The sequence below is a fragment of the Nesoenas mayeri genome, assembly GCF_963082525.1.
Source record: "Nesoenas mayeri genome assembly, chromosome: 8".
Taxonomy (NCBI): domain Eukaryota; kingdom Metazoa; phylum Chordata; class Aves; order Columbiformes; family Columbidae; genus Nesoenas; species Nesoenas mayeri.
The window spans coordinates 9461555-9480657 of NC_137554.1; the positions used below are offsets into that span (position 1 = coordinate 9461555).

A 19103-nucleotide genomic window follows, 5' to 3' on the forward strand; every position below is an offset into this window, starting at 1 on the left:
TTGGAAACTTTAAATTTGGGTTAATCTGACTTATTAAAGATATATGGACGAAAGGGTGCAATTAAACGAGAATATCAGCTTTTTCTGGAACCAGCAATTCCCCATCTCTTTGTTTATGTCCCTAAATTTGCATTCCTAAATCAAAAAATAGGCAGGCAGTTTTGGAAGTGCTGCCTATAGTGAAAGAAGCCAAACCAAACCTCTGACAACTCAGCTGTATAAAAAAAAGATTTAATTAATTTTTTTAAAGATATATAAAAGACTCATTCCACTCTCTTCTCTGAAAGAACCGTCATAAACTGTCTCGAATTTCCCCTTCTTCCACAGATGAAGGCGATGAACTTTCACCATCTGAGTTCTCTGCAGGTTCAGTGGCATCTGAGGGTGTAGGACACAAAGAAAAAACAAAGCAGCAATTAGTTTCAGCAATGTTGTTTGCTCACCAAATAGAAGCAGTTTCTTTTTTTCTTTTCCTTTTAATTACACTTTTCTTGTGAATAGCTATTTCACATAACCTGTCTCATACCACGAGATAAAGCCCTGGGTAGGACCTTGTTGTTGAAGGACAAAGCAAGACAATGTTAAGGATTTCTTTCAGTTTTTACATCTTGATCTTTCAGTCAAGTAGATAAGCAGAGTATTTATCCCACACTCTTCATCCACTGAGAATTTCAAGCCCTTCTCTTGGCTTCTTTGTTTTAAATGTTGTTTTCTGGGTTGCTACACACATATCACAACTGTAATGAATTATAAATCATTTACACTTTTATCAGGATTTCAGTTGAGGAACTGCTGAGAAATTCTAAACAGGAATGGAAAATTAAGATGATGCACCAGTGTACTCCTTCCATATGTTCCAGCATCACAATGATGGTATTAAGCTGCAAAAATCCATGAGCTAAGGCTGCACCATAACTTGTGCAGCCTTGGACATGGCTGTTGTGGCCTGCTATTGCGTCCTGAAACACTCGCATCCCAAATTGGTCCTCAGCCTCACACCCCAAAACTCCTTTCTTAACAAGCACTGACCCCGGTCACCTTGTGGTGAGGTCACCAAGTGCCACCGGTCAGTGGCACTCAACCAGCACAAAAATAAACTCCGGCAAAGCAGCCCCATCATTCACACTCTGCTCTCATTTTTATTTTCAGTATTTGATCCAACTATGAACTTAAAGAAGCTTTGGAGCATTTAGTGTCAGATGCTTCATTAAGGAAGCGTTACCGAATGGGAGCTGAGGCAGTACAGTTACTGTCTTGTCAAGATAAGTTCTACAGCTGGCAAACACGGATAATACATAGGACACAGTGTGCACCTGTACAGTTTCAATGGAATTTGTTCAAGAAAATAGAAGCATTTCACCCAGAAACATCAGAGGTCACATTTTGTCTACATTAAATCTAGTGTATAATCAATTAACATTTATATGCCAGATATGTACTGAGTAATGCACAAAGTAAGGCTTGTTTTTGCCCCTAAGTCCTGTGAAAGCTGCTATAATCCCCAACTATCTTCAGCCATGACTGACCCTGTATGCTGAATCAGAGCACCTGTAGTTTTTGCTATAAGCAAGTCAAGCATCAAAACATCACATAAAAGAATGTGGCAATCTTCTGACTCACGGTGAAGTTCTACAGACAAATTTTAGCTTCAGTTTAGTCTGTTACAGTAAATGTTATTTAACAGGAATTATAGGTTGTCTTCACTCAAAAAGAACATATTTTTTATAGTGTTGATAGCATTGCCCAGTTCCTCCCACCATAAAACTGTCTGCACTTTACTTATAATGTAAAATTTAAACTCGAGCTTTAAGTTTTTCAGTGCCCAGTTTCCTTCCTCAATCCTTATTTTCCTTATTTTTTGGAAAATTCAGCCAAGATACTTCAGCCATTTCTAAGAACAAGGACAGGAGAAACAGGCTTTGTCCTCAACAAATTCTAGCATTCTCTCTGTGAAGGTGTCCAGCTCTAGCTCTCCCCCAGTCTTTGGGAGCTGTAACTGAAATCACAGCAGGGAATACTGTTTTTTCCCTTTAAGGAGGACACACAAAAGAAGAGTACAATGACTGTGCCACACTTCAACAAAAGTGGTATTTTATCTTCACATGCAGTAGCAGCAAAAAAGCCCTCTTATTTTTATATTCATGTTCTGAATACACTTTTCCTGAAAGAATCTGGAGTTACCGTGACAGGCTTCCACTCTGAACAGAAAAAGCTCCAAGAACAGAGGGTCCAAGCCAAACCTGAGGCTGAAATGTTAATTCATTAACTAAGAGGTACAAAAATAAAATATAATAAAAGTTGTGAAAATAATGTGGTTTTTGCCATTAGCTATAATCTTTTGCTTGGTTATGTCCAAGGCACCTCAACAGGGAGCTATGCACCCCATGTAAAGAGAGATTAAGAAAATGAATGGTTCCCCAAAGCTGAACTAGCTGCTGGTGTCCCCTGACTAGCAGCTTCAGGGCTGACTGCGAACTGAGTGATCCCTGCAGCAGAGAAGGTGCCTGCCCTGTGACAGAGCCACCGGCACTTCTCCAGCTGTTACGGGCTCTCCCTTCCCTCTGCCCTTCTCCGCCTTTTACAGAATCAGCTCTTTGCTGCAGCAGCACGACCTCAAAAATACAGTTGTTCAATTAACACTTATTTGAATCTATACCCTTAAAAGGACACCCTCCCTACTAGCTCAGGAGGCAATGACAACCACCATATCCAGCTTAAGTTTATGAGTCAATCAGCTGCAATTCTCTCCTGACATGTAAATCACAGCGGTAGAGCTAACTACTGAGAAGCAAGGGACTTGCTTCTACAACGGATAAACTGAATGCACCTGGTTTCCTTGTACTTGAGTGCATGTGTGTGCACTCCTTGGGTGAACAGCCCTGGACTCACTGCTCAGACAGGACCCCAGCTCAACCCCCGCCTCGTGTCTCCTCTCACAAGTTCTTGAGCTGCCGCAGGTAAATAGCCATTTCAAACACATTTCAAAGCTTTTCCTCAGAAATCTGTAAACATCACAGACTGGTCATCGCTGAAAAGTATGGAATTTGGTAACTATGGTGACTAGTTGGGGGACTACGAGTCAAGAGAACCAATTCCCTATATGAGCAGCTGCAGAAAGCAAAGCTGGGACCCGAAGCTTTTATGCTGGGGAGAAAGATGGAAATAAACTTCAAAACTAAAATACAAATTCCTGCAAGACATGGACTCTCCTCTAGGTTAACTCCAAGATGGAAGTTTTCCTTCAAGAAGTACTTTTTGAAAGGTAATATTGTGCTTTTAAGCCACCCAAAATGTTCCTTTGTGATTATGATTTCTAATAATTATCCTGTAGTTCAGAACTGTTTGTCCAATGCTAGGAGTTACGTGAGGAAATAACACAGAATGATCCTCTGTATGATCAGCAGGCTTACTTAAAACTTATTTTCCCCAGACAGCTTGACTTTTTAGAAATAACCAACTTTGTCAAACTTTGCTACATACAAAATTTAGCACAAGTCTGAAGAGCTGGGGTTGGTTTTGTTTGTTTGTGTTGCTGTTTTTTTGGTATGTGTGTGGGTTTTTTTTTTAACCTTAGTTGGTAAATGCATAGAAAAAAGAGTCAAGCACCAGTAAACGTTAGGAAAAACACACCCTATACAGCTTATGGATGTAAGCCATCAGCCACCAGTTTTAAGACTGAGCTTTCCTAACAGCTTTTTTTATAGCTATCTTCTCTATTGAGAGGGAAATACAAAACATACTGCACATTCCTGGCATTATTAATGTGTATGCTTAATTATTGTTTATTTAACTAAAATATGTAAGTGTAGCATAACAGGAAATAAATATATGCTTACCTTGGCCAAGAACCACCATGTCTTTCTTCAATGTTTTCAAGACCACAAATAACGTTGGATACTCAATTATTACTTTGCCTTTCAAATTGTCTAGGAGGCTTCTACTGGCATCCAGTTCATTGTACCTTAAAAAGAACAGGGAAGTTTATTTGGATTTTAATACTACTATGGACATTTGGGCAGCAGGGAAGAAAGGCTTCTGGCAAGTCACAGGATTTTCAGATTATATAATGTTCAGAATAACCATTTTATGATTCAAATTATATATCCAACTACATAATTTCTTTAAACCCTCCTAACATCAAGAGCATAAGAACAAGGGGAGAATCAAAGTCAGATTTCTATAAGGGCCGAAATGATTTATGAGATCTTAATGAATATCTTTACCAAAACTGGATATGGACATAGAGTTATCAAAATGGATATATTTACCAAAATTAAAAAAAAAAAAAAAAATTCTATTTATTTGCTTTAGTACTACAGGTTTAATTTACACAGTTAGTAGTGTACCTTATTGCTCACATTTGCTTATGAATTATCAGTAAAGTACTGGGAAGATGAAATAAAAAGCGTGTCTGAGCAACCAGTACAGCAAAGGCATATTAGAAGCACTTACAGCTCTGCTTTTGTAGCACTAAGGGCTCTGATACACAAAACACTAGGGCAATAATTTCTAAAAGCTGGCAGAATATCCCCGTTTATGCCTATGCAAATCTCTGCTTCCAGCAGCATCTGCAAGGAACTCCTCGTAGAACCCCCCCAGGTGTGTGCTGAAGAGCCACACGAAGCGGTCGCATAGCCCTTTCCCAAAAAAGGGTCCTCTCCCAAGTACGGTCACAAACGATACCACAGTGATAACAAGCACACTGAGCATCTTCTCCACAATTATTTCCTAGAACTGTAGTACCGTCTCCCAACTCTCTCACTGGAAACTGGGACGTGAGATTTTGGGGAAAGGAAGAGGTGTTTCAAAGCCCTCTGTAAGAGAAACCCTGTTGCTCCCACTTGCTGTAACTGAGGCATCCAGCAGATGCTCTGATATTATTACACTGCAATCTGAGTTATGCAATTCTTTCTGTAATCAGCATTATTAAATTACTACTAAGCTATTGTATCAGTTAAAGGCAAATGAAGTTCAAACCCAAAATACACTGTGGGCAATAAGTGGAGTATTTCCCACAGCTGCTCCACCTTCTCTGATCATTAACATATTATGCAGTTGGGTTTTCTTTTGCCAAAAACAACACTGGATGGGTGAAGGATATTATATCCTTTATGATTTACAGTAATGCGTGATTAAGAACAGTACATCAGAGGAGTCAGCACACGAGAAGAATATCGAAGGTAAAACAGGATTTGAGTTCTTGGGATTTAAGGGAAACTTAGTTTGAGCAAAAGTTATTTCTCTCTCATATTCAACTTCAATCATCACAAAAATATTTGGTTTCATGTTTCTCTCAACCCAAAGTAATTATGACCTCTTCTTAGTGAAACCCTTTAAAAGGGATAACAGTATATTACATTTCTTACTGAATGAATGCATTCATAACTTGAGGATTAGCACACATGAACAGAAACATATTTACTGCTTTATTTACAGTACTCTAAATGCAAAGTATGGCAATACCTTTTCTTTGGCAGGGACCTCAACACATTCTTTTCTGGTTAAGCAAACATTTACCACCAAAAGGCTAAAGTAATTCACATGCCACAATACACTTTCCATTATCTCATGTTTTAGACAAAACATCTTTAGCGTCCAGCTTGGCATAAGATAAAACATTTGTACTTTAAACTATTTTATGATAGTAAATTACTGAAGTGTTAGATCACCGAGTCGGAGCTTTATCTTTTTTTGTTTTAAAGTAATTTTTATTGGTAGACAGTGACAGAGAAAACATCTAAATTTTTAGTGCACAATGCAGGCTGTAAACTCCAGGGGGAATACAACAAAGAAGCTTAATGCTTCTCTTTTTTAAACTTTGCTGTTATTGTCTGTGCTATCCAAAAGACCTCAGTCTAACACATTCCCTACTTTATACACTAGAGCAAGTTGAGGTTTTCTGCTAATCCACCTGCCAACCTCTTCCTTGACTGTGCATGCTTAAAAGATCTCAAAAGAAAACTAACGCTTGTCACTCAGTTCCAAAGTCTAATACAGGACGGCTCCAGAGCAAGACTGATTTTTCAAGTTCTCTCTGAAAGACTTTGTCACGATAAAAATCTTCCCGATTTTATCTCAGAACTAGAACAAAGTCACACATCAGAGGGTGAACAACAAAGACCTATGGGCAAAATAGGACTGCCTTTTGTAAGGCTTTTCCGGACACCTATATACGCACACAATTTCAATTTTTACTTAAGAAAAGGCTGGACTTGTTTGGAGAAAAATGAGATGGCATTCTTACAAGTCTTGTAACTTCACCAGGATGAGCCAAGTACATAGGGTACCACTGGACCACAGGTCCTGCTATGTATTTGCAGGGAAGTGAGTGGTCCTACCACAGGTAGGAGACAGAGCAGGGGGAACCTGGTCATCAGATATTACCAGATATTCTTCTATCACCAGTTTCACTTACTTGTCCTGTATCACTAGGACTGCATGGACTGCTCAGTAAGAACCCATAACAAGCCACAACCTTCTTCAGGCCCTTCCTTCACTGTGTATTTCAAGTGACAACGCACTAAATGAATGACAACCAGTGTAAGTCTGTCCTTTAACTCAGAGTCTTCCACGCTTCAGGGCAGGAACAAGCTTACCTGAGGCTGTCATCCTAAACAAGCCCCTTCAGCCCCACACGACAGGATGGATTTGAAGATAAGCCTGGCTCCAAATGAACTGACAGAAGCAGTGCCTTAACATCCCAGCTTCACACCTCTCTTTCAGACCCTCCCTGTTCCCTCTTTTCTCCCGCTGCCCAGTTCATACAAACATCTGCACTACGGTTCCCAGCCCCTGCATTCAGCGGGTCTCCTCTTTGCACCTTCTCTCTCCATCTTTTTTCCTCCCTGGTATTTATTTCCCACATTTTATCTCTCCCTTCCTCTCTTTCCCTCAGCCTCCTTGTCCAACACCCGCCGTCCAATAATACCCTTTCCGGATGATTTCCTTTCCCCAGGCAAGGCTTTATGTCCATGTCACGAAGCAAGAAATAGGCCTGGATTTCTTCTTAATAAGACGACTTCATTTATAAGCACCACAAAGAAACAGCCTTGGCAGACAACAGTTTTTGATTTTAGCTGGAATGAAATAACAATAACTGCTTTTTAAAGGACAAAAATTAAATCAATTTTGCCTGCCAGCAGGCAGTTTAAAAGCCTACAAAAATTGCGACAATTGAGGAAGTTTAACAAGATTCAGCAATCCCACATCAGTTCCCATATAACGCGTTACATTTGCTCTGCAAATGGCTTTGTTACCTTTCAAAAGAGGCCAAAATTAATGTGGCTCTGCACTTCTGCTGGCATCTGTGAGTTTCTGCAAAGGATAGTTTCCACTATCTATAGTTATTCCTCCACCTTCCAGGAATTCAACAACTCAGGCTCCTAATCTGTCTCCCACAGGCAGGAATGCCGGATTAGGTCACCGCATCACCAGCAGCTCCCCTCGAGCGGAGCCCCGGGCTGTCATCGCAGCGGCAAAACCTGTCTCCATGAATTCAGACAGCAGGAAATTCCCTGCTGATCAGGTTTTCCTGAATGGCATCTGCAGGAACTTTGATTTTAATAATAATAAAGAAAAATCGGCAATCTGGAATTAAAGATAAATTGTAAGCATGTTATTCCTTTAGTTTAGTCTTGTAGACACTGAAAAGGGAACAAACAAGCTTTAACCATCTAAATAATTGTAAATATTACTAAAATGCATATTTGTATAATGACGTTCATAATTTTCCTGTGAGAGAGATCAACTAAAACCCTTGCGCATATTTTAAACAAGGATTATTTTTCTTCCTAGAACTGAGTGGAAACATCGAGGTATTTACTTGGCATAATTCAGATACAATAAATCATGCTATCTACTTTGGGCCTAGTCCTAAGAATCCACAACCAAACGTCTGTGAACTTATGGGAAGAATCAAGATTTTTTTCCCCCCAAACAAAAGAGGGTGGCATTTCTTAGGTATCTGCATTTGCCTAGAAAAGAGCAAAGACGGGGTACAGCATTTAAAGTCTCTCCCAAGCACTCATTCTGAAGTGCTGCAGCATCAAGATAATAACTAACAGATGGACTTTCATTCCTAAGTGGTGAATAACCTCTTCGTGTGGTTGGGATTTGGTGAACATGGAAGTAATGAAATGCACTCTTGAATTAGGTATAAAAGGAAAGTTACATTGCAGAAAGTAAACACAATGTATTGAAATAATGTGCAGTTTTTATATTTAGCTTTGTCACTAGAATTCAGACATTCTAAAAATCTGGAACACAGTGAATTCTGTTAGTCCATATGTGCAAAAAAGAATTAGAAAATTCAACGAGCAAAAAAGCAGACACCTTAGAAACAAAAAAAGGAAATGACATGCCATAACACTTCCCTTGTAACTAATTCTTATCGACAGCTGAACAATGTGGAAGACTGCTCTGCCTGAATGCTCCTTTAAGGAAGGGAGGCAAGAACCATGTTCAAGTTAATATTTTGATTAAAATATATACACTACAGTTTACAGAAATGGTTTAAAAACTTCTAGCTCCTCCTTTCACTCTTGGTCCACGATTTTTGTCCTGGTCTAGGACCTCCATAATTTGCCACAACAAATGTTCGCTAATCTCTCCTCTGTACTATCTGTACCTGCATAGCCCAACCTGTACCAATACAGGTCAGATGCCTGGCCAATCCCTGATCAAATCACATCCCCATCTTAAAAACACTTCCATCACAGATGCCCTTTTTCTGAAAAATGGAAAATGAGGACAAGAAACCTTCTCTTATAACCATTTGGCCCACAAGTCTTGCTAGGAACCATAGGAAGCATAGGAAGAAAAGTTGCCAGCATACCAGGAAAGCATCTCAGCCATTATCACCACCTCCTAACTATACCTACATACACAAAATACATAAATGCACTTCCAAATACCAAGAAAACCATTAAGCTTTTCTTTGTCATATTTCAGCCATAGATCATCCTAAAAGACCATATTGAGACAAGCTGTAACAATCTGCGGTCTCCCCCCTTTTATGGGCCGTAAGAGGCTCCTCCACTAGGGAAATCTAAGAACTGCTGAAAACTGAACTGTAAAGTGGGAAAATCAACCCAAACCCCCACAAACCACAAAACCCCTCCTCCTACAAACACATTTCAGGGAGTTAAAACATTCTGGAAGAAAAAAAAAAAGTAATACCCAGGTGAAGACAGCAGTGACCCCAGTTGGCACCTAAATTATTTGACACAACAGTATATGTCCAGAAAGATTTAATGGTTTATTTGCTTTTACCCTAGAAAACATATAAAACAGTTAATGGAAAGAAGAGATAAGCAAACTAAGACTACAAGTATGTCACCGTAGAAGCACAAAGGCTGTCCTTGTTTAAACCTCTTGAGAATGAGACAATTGCACAAAGAGAAAAACACAGTAAAAGTTGTTCAATGACTATCACGGAAAAATATAGTTGATGGCAAAGCCCATAAAGCAGATAAGGCACCTGCTGCTGCAACAATTTAGAGGACTGAGCATTAAAAGCGTTGTGTTGAAAGGATTCAGGGTGCACAATAATGATGTAAAGATTAACTGAAGTACAAACAATTCTGTATCTTTTGCTTATGGGAGAAAGTAGGACAAACCAGAAGGAAAAGGTGAAACCAGCAAATGTCAGCTTCTTGGATTCAGTAAAACTTGGTCCAAAGAATACAGAAGTGATACTGAATTTCAAGAGAGCAAATACTTTCCCCATCTCATAAGACATAATGAAAAGAACTAATAAAATCCAGCAGCAAGTAAAGATGCTATAAATCAAGTGCATCACAACTACATGCAAATTTACCTACTTTGCAAAGCCAGGCAGCTTTAGAAACCGCTCAAAAGCTCAAGGTTAAAAATCTTATGTCGTACAGAGCAGACATACTGAAGAAGGGTATACCCGAATCATGGAAGGCTTCTATATGACTGAGATAAAGAAACAAAACAGCCTAATGAGTTAATGATAGCCAGAAGGCCTAAAGGGAATATGAAATTTCACAAGGGAAAAGTTATTAAAAAGACAGAGGGTTGACTACTGAAGATGAATGCCTGAAGTTTCAAAAACTGGAAAGATATTTGTGGCATCTTTAGTACAAGTGAAAGCTGTGGGTGGTTCCTCAAAAACGCAGGGAAGTCAAAATATGCAACTTGTACCATTAATAAAATACTAGTCGGATCATGGAGAAGCAGCAAATGTTGTAAGCCTGATTACAGTACTTCTGTTACACAGCCTCATGAAATGTAAGTATAAATCATTTCAGAGGTGGCAAGTGTACCAAGGAATACCAAAGGATGCAATGAAAGACTCTTAATACATCAAGTTCAGAAAACTAATAGGTCAAATCTCATTTGATATATTAACACAAGTACGCAACGCACTGTTAAAACAAACAAATATAAAACGGACAAGAAATCAGTCCTTGTAAATTGGCAATACTTTTGTTATTACACTTGGGTTAATCCCAGGGAACAGGAAGCACTGATACTTCTGTAATTTTGGATCCCTAGATAACAAATTCTAATTTCCAAATTTAGTTCAGACACACATAGCGTGAATACGTCTAAAACTCTGTACTAAATGGTTGAAACATATCCACAAATTCTGCTTATTCGCACGGGAAGCACAGCGCCATAAACTTACCACTAAGGGGTTACAAATGCTTTACAATGAAAAGGAAAAGCTATGAAATAAAGAAAACAAATTATTTTCTTGGCAAAGACGCAGGAAGGTCAATTCCCTCCTTGGCGAGGTCGAAACAATCAGCCCTAGCTCATTTCCGTCAAGAAAGAGAAAAAACAGAGGGATTCCCCTTTGGCAGCATCAGCAGGAAATAACAAGTTTTCTCCTTCCCGACTGAACACGGAGAAGTTCTCCTCTGCTCGGCCATTGGGACAAGGTCGGTGGCTGCGCTGCCATGTCTCACAGCGCTGAAGCTTCCAAGTCCAGCCTATACTTCAACCGCCCTCAAACACAAACCAGCTTGTATCTTAGCTCCTTGAAGCCTCTTAACTCCAGCCTCGGCATGCCGCCTGGTCCCCAAAACTGAGAAAATCGGCGAACTTTAAGTCAGCATCTCACAGTGTCTTTTTTCTTCCAAGAAACTAGCACCAGATGCTCTTTTTCCTTCAGAAAAATATTTTAACAGCAACCCAAATAGATATAGTAGAATTAAAGCCCTCGATACACCTCACAACACTTACGCTAGACTGGAACAGGACAAATGGTTTGAACATTATTTCTGCTCTACAGCCCATTTTTAGCAGCTCCTTCTCCCAGCCAAGGGGCAACAGATTATTTAACAGGGTTTTTCAAATTGCAGTCCTTCCTTAGACTTCGTGGCCCTTTTGCCTTCAAGTCTGCCTTATATGTGCATGATACACAGCACATGTATTCCCACACTATGCATATGTTACATAGTATGTATGCACAGGCTATGTACAGGCAAGTTCCTCTCTGCTCCCTAGGAGAGATGGCGGGCTGGAGCAAACTGCAAGATATGTTGTGGAAACAGCCTTTCCTGAGTGCACACTTCCTCCGAGAGAGGAGAGGAGATCTGCCTGTGCATATGCTGGGTTTGGCCTGCTGCTGCCATGCTTCAAGCCCAGCTATGACGCAGAGAAGAGGCTACTGCATACAGTTTTGTGTCTTAGAATTTGGGATCTGCCTACCTGCTTTACAAGCATGAAGGGTTAGAAGGTCTTCAGGTTTGCCTGTGGTGCTTACAGAACACCACTAGAGGACTAGACAGGACAAACCACGGGCTGAAGGCAGCACGAACACTTTTATTGTTATCTCATCCTCCACCTCTTTACTTACTCATATATTCCTCCTCTGTAAGTGGTCTGGATCCAACTTGCTCCAACATAGACTGCAGAATTTTGGAGCGGAGGCTATAATGCCAAATAAATATTTGTGCAATAGATGTCTCAGTCAGCAACTCTCTAGCTGGGACACTCCAGAAACACTAATGCAATACCATTAATTATAAACAGTTCATCCAAAGGAATTCAGCATGGGTTACAAAACGCTCGATTGTTACTTTAAAAAACAGGCGCCTACTGGTTCACAAAGGAATCTCTTTCAAGAAAAGAAATGAATGGTTGCTCAAGATAGTAAGATGGACAAATTCTGTGTTTTTTGGAATCATCCCAAAAATCTTCTCAAAGGTCAAGTAATTGTAGTCAGACATCATGAACACTCAGCTATGCATGCTACAGATTCAGACCATACATACTACTTCTACTCAGCAATTATTAGCTTTCTGCTTTTCATTTGTGTTGTGTAATACAGGATTTCAACGAAAAATGTAAGTAGAAAGGAAATAGATACGAAGGAAAAGTGACTATTTTTTTACAGCAAAACTGTGTACCCTGGCATTTGTCGCTCTGCATCACTTTTGTCAGCAGAGAGACTGATGTTCAGATAAAGAAGGAGCAAGTGAAAAATGACACTGAAATGGCTTCAGTAACAAAACTAGAAAGCCTGAAATGACCTACAAGAAAACGTAACAAAGTATTCAGTAAAAGCTGAAGGTTTAATTAAAAAAGAAAAAAACACAAACCAAACCCCAGCACTCTGGGAAAAGAACAGCATCAAATATTAATACACAGGAGCGCTGTATTTAAGACACAGACTACGGACCAAATTCTATTTCCCCTTGAACAGTCCGAAGTCACCAGAGCTTAACTGCAGTTGTGCACTGAAGAATGACTATTGTGAGCCAGCTCCCTGCTTTTGTAAAGCTTGCAGAGCTGCTTTTGTGCCAGCTGCTGCGAGCCAGAGAGGAGTAATGAATTCTGCTGTCAATCTTCTGCTGGCATGGGCTAAAGCCAGCCTGGGGTCTGGTCCAACTCATGCCAAGGCCGGCAGTTCAGCCAGGGATTTGTATCCTTAATTCCTGTCTCATGTATACCACGTACTACACTAATGGGAAGAGAAACTGCTTCCAAAGTAAGGCTAGAGAATCTTAACTAAACCACCCCATGCTGTCCAACATTTGCAGAAAATGCAGAGGAGGATATAACGCTTGAAATGTGCCAATTCCAGTGTATTTGTTTTGCTAGATGAAGCAGCATTTTTGAAATGAGTTTGTAATACAATGATATAAAGAACCGATCCACACATCACACTAATGGCAGTGATTTTTTTAAAGCAATCAAGCCACATATGAAAGCAGGAAGAAAAGACTACAAGCTCTCATGTTTTTACATGGAGTTCTTCACAAATGGTAATGCAGAACGAAGTGCCCTAGGAAGATGGTATGAAAAATTAAGGAAAAAATTAATACTATCAATATTGGACCCTATCTGCAACATATTTAAATAAAAGAGATTTTTATAATCTTAAAATCACTGACAAAACAGATATCTAACAGACATTTTTAATGACAGGAAAATAAATAATCCAATATGAATACTACGTTTAAAAAGATTTGGCTCCATTACATTTATACTATACTTTGAATTCCAAGACAATTCTCTAAAAGTCTTGTTGGCATATTTGCACACACTAAAGCAAAAAACTTACTTCATCTTCCTAAATCTATTACTGTGACTACTGCGACCTACTGATGTGATCTAACCCTTAGTTATTTAAAAACAATAGACTACAAAAGAAAACTCTCTTTGAGCACAGAACTCAGTCATCCAAGGAAATAACTCATTTCTGCCAGCTGATCTTGAGACAGGGAAGTGCTCCAAAATTACTAACATTATCCAGCCTTCTGGGAAGCAACTGCATTGGATCAGCTAAAGCAAAATAAGCGTTCACCACCATAAAGCAATGGCATTTGGTAGAGAAGAACCTCTGATACTTGTTTAACAGATTTTCTTCCCTACAGACCACAAGAATTAAGTGGCAAACATGCCAGTATTCTCATGTGCACCAGCCAGTGTCACCACAGAGAGAAAGAAGCCCCTCAATGTCGGAGCTGGTACAAAAATGCTTTTGGTATTTTTGGCTTTCTGAGTAACTGAAACATGAGTTGCACCAGTACTACTGGTATAAAAGACAATACTACAACTGATCCTATACGCATCCCTACATGGCGTGGCAGTTTTACAACAGAAAAGCTACAGGATACGGTCTGGTGTGGCTCTGTACTCCAGCTCCCTATACGCATCCCTACATGGCGTGGCAGTTTTACAACAGAAAAGCTACAGGATACGGTCTGGTGTGGCTCTGTACTCCAGCTCCCTGAAGGATGTGGTCCATTGAAAGCAGTGGGCTTTGTAAAGCTCTTAAGGCCAACCAGCCTATAGTTTGCAAGCACTTAAATATTCTGTCAGCGCCTACTGATATCTGCATATCCCAAAAAGTCTTCTGCAACAACTTATTCTGAAACAAATGTTCACATGCAAAAAAGAAAATCACTATATTAAAGACCCAACATTGATATTTAAGAAACTATTATTTTTTTAATCTCATTAAAATAAACACATTTGATTAAAGACTGGCAACTATCTAAACTAGATTCGTGCAAGATGTTACTGAACCCAGTAAAAGAGATGTTCCATTTGCGTGGTTTAACCTTATTAAGATTTATCTAATTAATTGTCTCTTAGATTAAAATATCTACTGTAAACCAGGTCTGTTGCAGTTATTTCTCTTCTAGAAATGGGATAATCTTACACAATAAGGACAAGTTAATAACTTTTTCATTAAATATCTGTAGTCACAAAAAAACAACAATTGACCATTATCTTATAACAAGTATCAATGATCTGATGGATTTAGGATTTTTTTTTTCCATATTTTACAAAGCCTAATAAGGCAATTATCAGGAAAATAAGAAGGTGTCTTTCCCAAACCAGATTGTATAATTTGGCAGTTGTATCTTTTCTTCCTTAGTGGAAAAAGCAATACTCTTACCATATGAAGTCACTTTGAAGGCATCTCAAATAAAGGACTGAAAACAGTCAGGACACTAATTTATCCTGAAGAAAGAAAAGACTACTTTATAAAAGAATGTAGACTGTAAAAATCATCCAAGAAGCAGCAGTTAAACCTTTCTTGGAACAGTTACAGCCAACAATGGACACCAACAACCAACAAAATATTGCACAATAGGTGATAGAAGCAAGCACCACCGAACGGAAAACTATTATAACCCATTCAAACCTAGATTTTTTCCAAACCAAGGTTCTAAAGGAAGAAGAGAGTTGTGCAATACTCATTTTTTTCAAACTCTCCTTCATAAGCTTCCTCGTAAAGTAAGTGCAGTTAATGCAGACTATCAAGTAGTTTAACAGTTATGCTGTTAAGAGCAGTAGCTGACTGGTAGGGAGGAGAGATCATGCTTTAGGTCACTTCAAGTAATTGTGAAGTGCTACCAACTCAAATTGAAAGCAATTCTTACAAGCTGGTTTTAGAGAAGACAGAAATAAGAGCCGATCTCAAAGTACTCTAAGAAGTGCCACCAGTGCTGATAACTGGCACGGAGCAGGAGGAAAGGAAGCACCGTGCTGCTTGGCAGCTATCCTCCGTATCTGCACATCAGTGGATTTATTCTGTCACTTTCTGAAGTTCTGCAGAACTCCTGTGAGGAAGCAGAAATCTGTACTACATTGCTATTTTATAGTTCTGGAGAAAGAAAAAAGAAAAAAACAAAAAATGTCAAGCATTCTGCAAAGGACCTTCAAACTAAAAGGGCCATCTGCTGTGAAACACAGCAAACAGCCAAAACTAAACCGCAAACTCCTGTTTCATAAACAATTGCAGGAAATTCTAAAATCCTTCTGTAACATACTTATCTTAAAACTAGAAGACTAACATTTTATAACCCATAATAATCCTGCTTAGAAGTCCTCTGAAACACCATTGCACTTCCTCAATAATACGTAGTTGTAACTATGAAAAATATTTTTTTCAAAAGGTTCTGTTAAGCCTAAACCCAACATCCGATTCAACAACATGTATTTACAGCCTTTCTATTATCTAGTGCTTGTGGAGAAGGAATTTTTCTGGTGGGCACAGCGGAAGTTTTGGATAATACATCACTCATGTAGACTTACATGCGTTAGCAGAGTACACCAATGCTGCTCCTCCAGCCTACCCAGAGAGTGACGGATGAGGATTTTGCCATACAGGAACATACAGCCTCAAATCACACAGAATGAGGTGGCGCAGGATGGGAAATTACTGAGCTGACAGTAGCACTGAGGGCTACACAAACCAGCAATTTACAGATCCCACTGGCAAAGAAACATGGCTAAAGAAAGGCAAGAGCGTTTGCTCCGCGCTGACACCACAACTCAGCACGCCTGTTCCTTTTCAGTCACAAGTACTTTCATGGCAATTCCAGGTATTGATTTATAGAATGAGATGCCATAACTCTCAGATTAATCTAACTTGAGGGAAGCCGAAAGGAGAAGAAATCAAAATAAATTCTCTCTTACTTAACTGTAATGCAACTACATTAAAAATTTCAATTCCCCCATAGAGCCTTTGTCACAAGCAGGACACTGGCACGACCGCGCTGAGAGCGCCCGCTGGCAGGGACACAGCTCCTGTCCTGTCGACAGCAGATGCTTTGCTGCTGACATAGCAGTCCCATCATTTCAAACAAACTTTGTTCTTTCCTTTCAGAACAGGAATTTTCTTTCAGTGTGCTGCTTCCTTGACCTGTCTGCACTGCCACAGCTGGGGCTGCTCCACCAGCTTACGCGGACAGATTCACATCACCTCCAAGCAAGGAATTGCTTTTCTCAAGTCAAAACACTTTTTTATTTTACCTTTTTACAGTTCTTTTTAAACTTTAAACTTTACAACCATACATTAGTGTGACTTTGATATCAAACAACACAGCTGATTCTGGCAATACAGATGAAGCTCAAACTTAAGGATATTTAACTCAATTTAATTTAACTTCATGGAAAAAGAATTCTCTCTCAACAAATGTGTGAGCTAAGGAAACATTATAGAGATTTCAGAAAACAGTTAAGTAACAAAAGGAACTGATGAACACAAGAGATAAACCACTTTGATATTAAATTGCTTTCTTTCCCAAGCCTTCTATGCAACTTACATACTCTACTTCAAAAGATTAAAAGGTGAACTTTACCTGCTATTACAACAGCAACTTTTCCTTTTTTTTTTTTTAATAAAAAAGCAAATGTGAAAAACCAAGCACTAAAAAACACAGGAAAAAAACCCCACCTATGTACAGATGACTGTTCAAGATCACTGCTTGAATACTACCTTTCCAATCATGTACTCTGAGAAGATGTTCAGCAGTAACATACTGAATGTATTTTCAAGTTTTGTTGCATTAACATGAGGTAATTGCTTGAAAAGGGGACAGAGGTTGCTCATACTCTGATAACCTGTCCTAAATACCACTATTAATGGACGAGCAGAGGAGTCTGCTAAAAGTATTTTAAAACGCTTTTCCTTCATCCCTGTTAGTCAAATGACCATGTTCAACAAGTATTTGTCCAATGTTTCCTCTAAACCTCCACTTGATATTAACACAATTAAAAAGCCCTTCTTGTTATCTGAAATAACACTGGCCAGTTGAGCTTTTGCCTTTTGTGTTTTCTCCCTATATATACAAACCACAGCTCTGTAACCTTCAATTTCACTTAAAACACACAGGTTTCTAGCTGACAACTCCGATGGGAAATGTTACAACCACATGTTACAACCATATTGCAAATAATGATTGTAAAGAGGAAAAAACAAATCAAAACCATGAAAAGTTTGGTCTTGAATTTTAAAATACATTACACATTTTTAAATAGTGCTGGGAAAAAATACAGCATAAACAGCAAGCTCAGTTACAACTAAAATTCATTTAATATACCTTTTCCCCCCTTAGAAATAATAAGCCATGCTTTAGGGAAGCATATTATTTACATCTGTTACATTTGAAGAAAAGAATGTACTTTAAGAACCCTAACTAGGAATCACTGGTCAACCACAATAAGCTATGATACTAAGCCGACACATATCCTTTTCAGTAACAATGACAGCAGGGTGGAGTGTTCAAAATGGTATTTATACCAACAAAAAATATTTCTTTAAAGTTTAATTTTGTAGTTCAAGATAATTGTCTGTTCTGGAAACAAAGAAAACAATTCTGCACAAGTCTGAATTCTGGAGACTTAAAAGCCCACACCCAGCAATATGGTGACATGAAGAGTGATGAGCTAGTAACTTTCAGAAAAATGTGTTATTTCAAATGAAGTGACTGGATGCTGATAAGCACATAATTTTTGCTGCAGTGATTTAAAAAGACAGCTCTCCTCAACCATCACCTCAGCTCTCATGGGGAGGTTAACATTTTCACAGCAGAACTTGCAGAAGGGAACGGAGGTCTACATTTCTGCTGGTCAATAAAGTAATTCAGCATTTTAACACAAACCCATCTTTGCTGCAGACATTGTTATATTTGCATGGACTGCTGCTGAAGCGGCTCAGGTACCAGGTACACACACACTCACTATTCCACCAATGCAGCTGTCAGCGCCAAAGCTTCTTAAATTGTCCGAGTCAGCTGAACTTACTACTCAGTAATTGCACAGAAATGTCAGTGTTGACATATTAAAAGACAAAGAAATAACATTTTTTGCTGAATGATTTTTAAGATGGTTGGCAATTACTCACTGAAGTTTAATCCATGAGATTATGTCATCTCCATTTGTAATACTAAAGAGTAAGAAATGTATTCTTTCTTTTTGCTATTTTTAATTAATAAGCACGCAAACATGAAAACCAGCTTACCTGACAGAGTTTCGTTTCCTGTTTTCAATTTTCATTAAAATTTGTACATCTGACTGAGGAGACATTGTATACATTCTTAATCTGAAAAAAAGAACATGCCACAGAGATGAAGAAATGATGATGTACAATGACTTTTCTTACTATCATTCATAAGAGATGGGTATCTTTTGCATGTCAACAAGCAAAAGTAGGTATTTCTTAATAAAGACAATAATTTGCCACATAGTAGGTATTCCCTACAGATGAGAGCTATAATTACTAGTATGGATTTATAATTACTCTAAAGAAAAGGCTCACTGTCACCCCCACTGAGGTTAATTATGGCTACTTTTTTCAGAATTATAGTTGCTTTATTTGATCTTTATGC

General features: G+C 38.8%; 1 protein-coding gene across 1 annotated transcript in view; it reads right to left on the bottom strand.

Moving 5' to 3' along the window:
• Positions 1 to 215: 215 nt before the first annotated feature.
• ZNHIT6 (zinc finger HIT-type containing 6) overlaps positions 216 to 19103 on the bottom strand; it is a gene marked incomplete at its 5' end in the record, with an annotated part of 32521 nt that continues 13633 nt past the window's right edge. The window contains 3 exons of the mRNA XM_080348684.1: positions 216 to 378; positions 3837 to 3961; positions 18737 to 18817. Of these exons, the coding sequence (XP_080204810.1) occupies positions 293 to 378; positions 3837 to 3961; positions 18737 to 18817 (292 nt within the window). The 3' untranslated portion in view covers positions 216 to 292. The remainder of the gene's footprint in view (positions 379 to 3836; positions 3962 to 18736; positions 18818 to 19103) is intronic.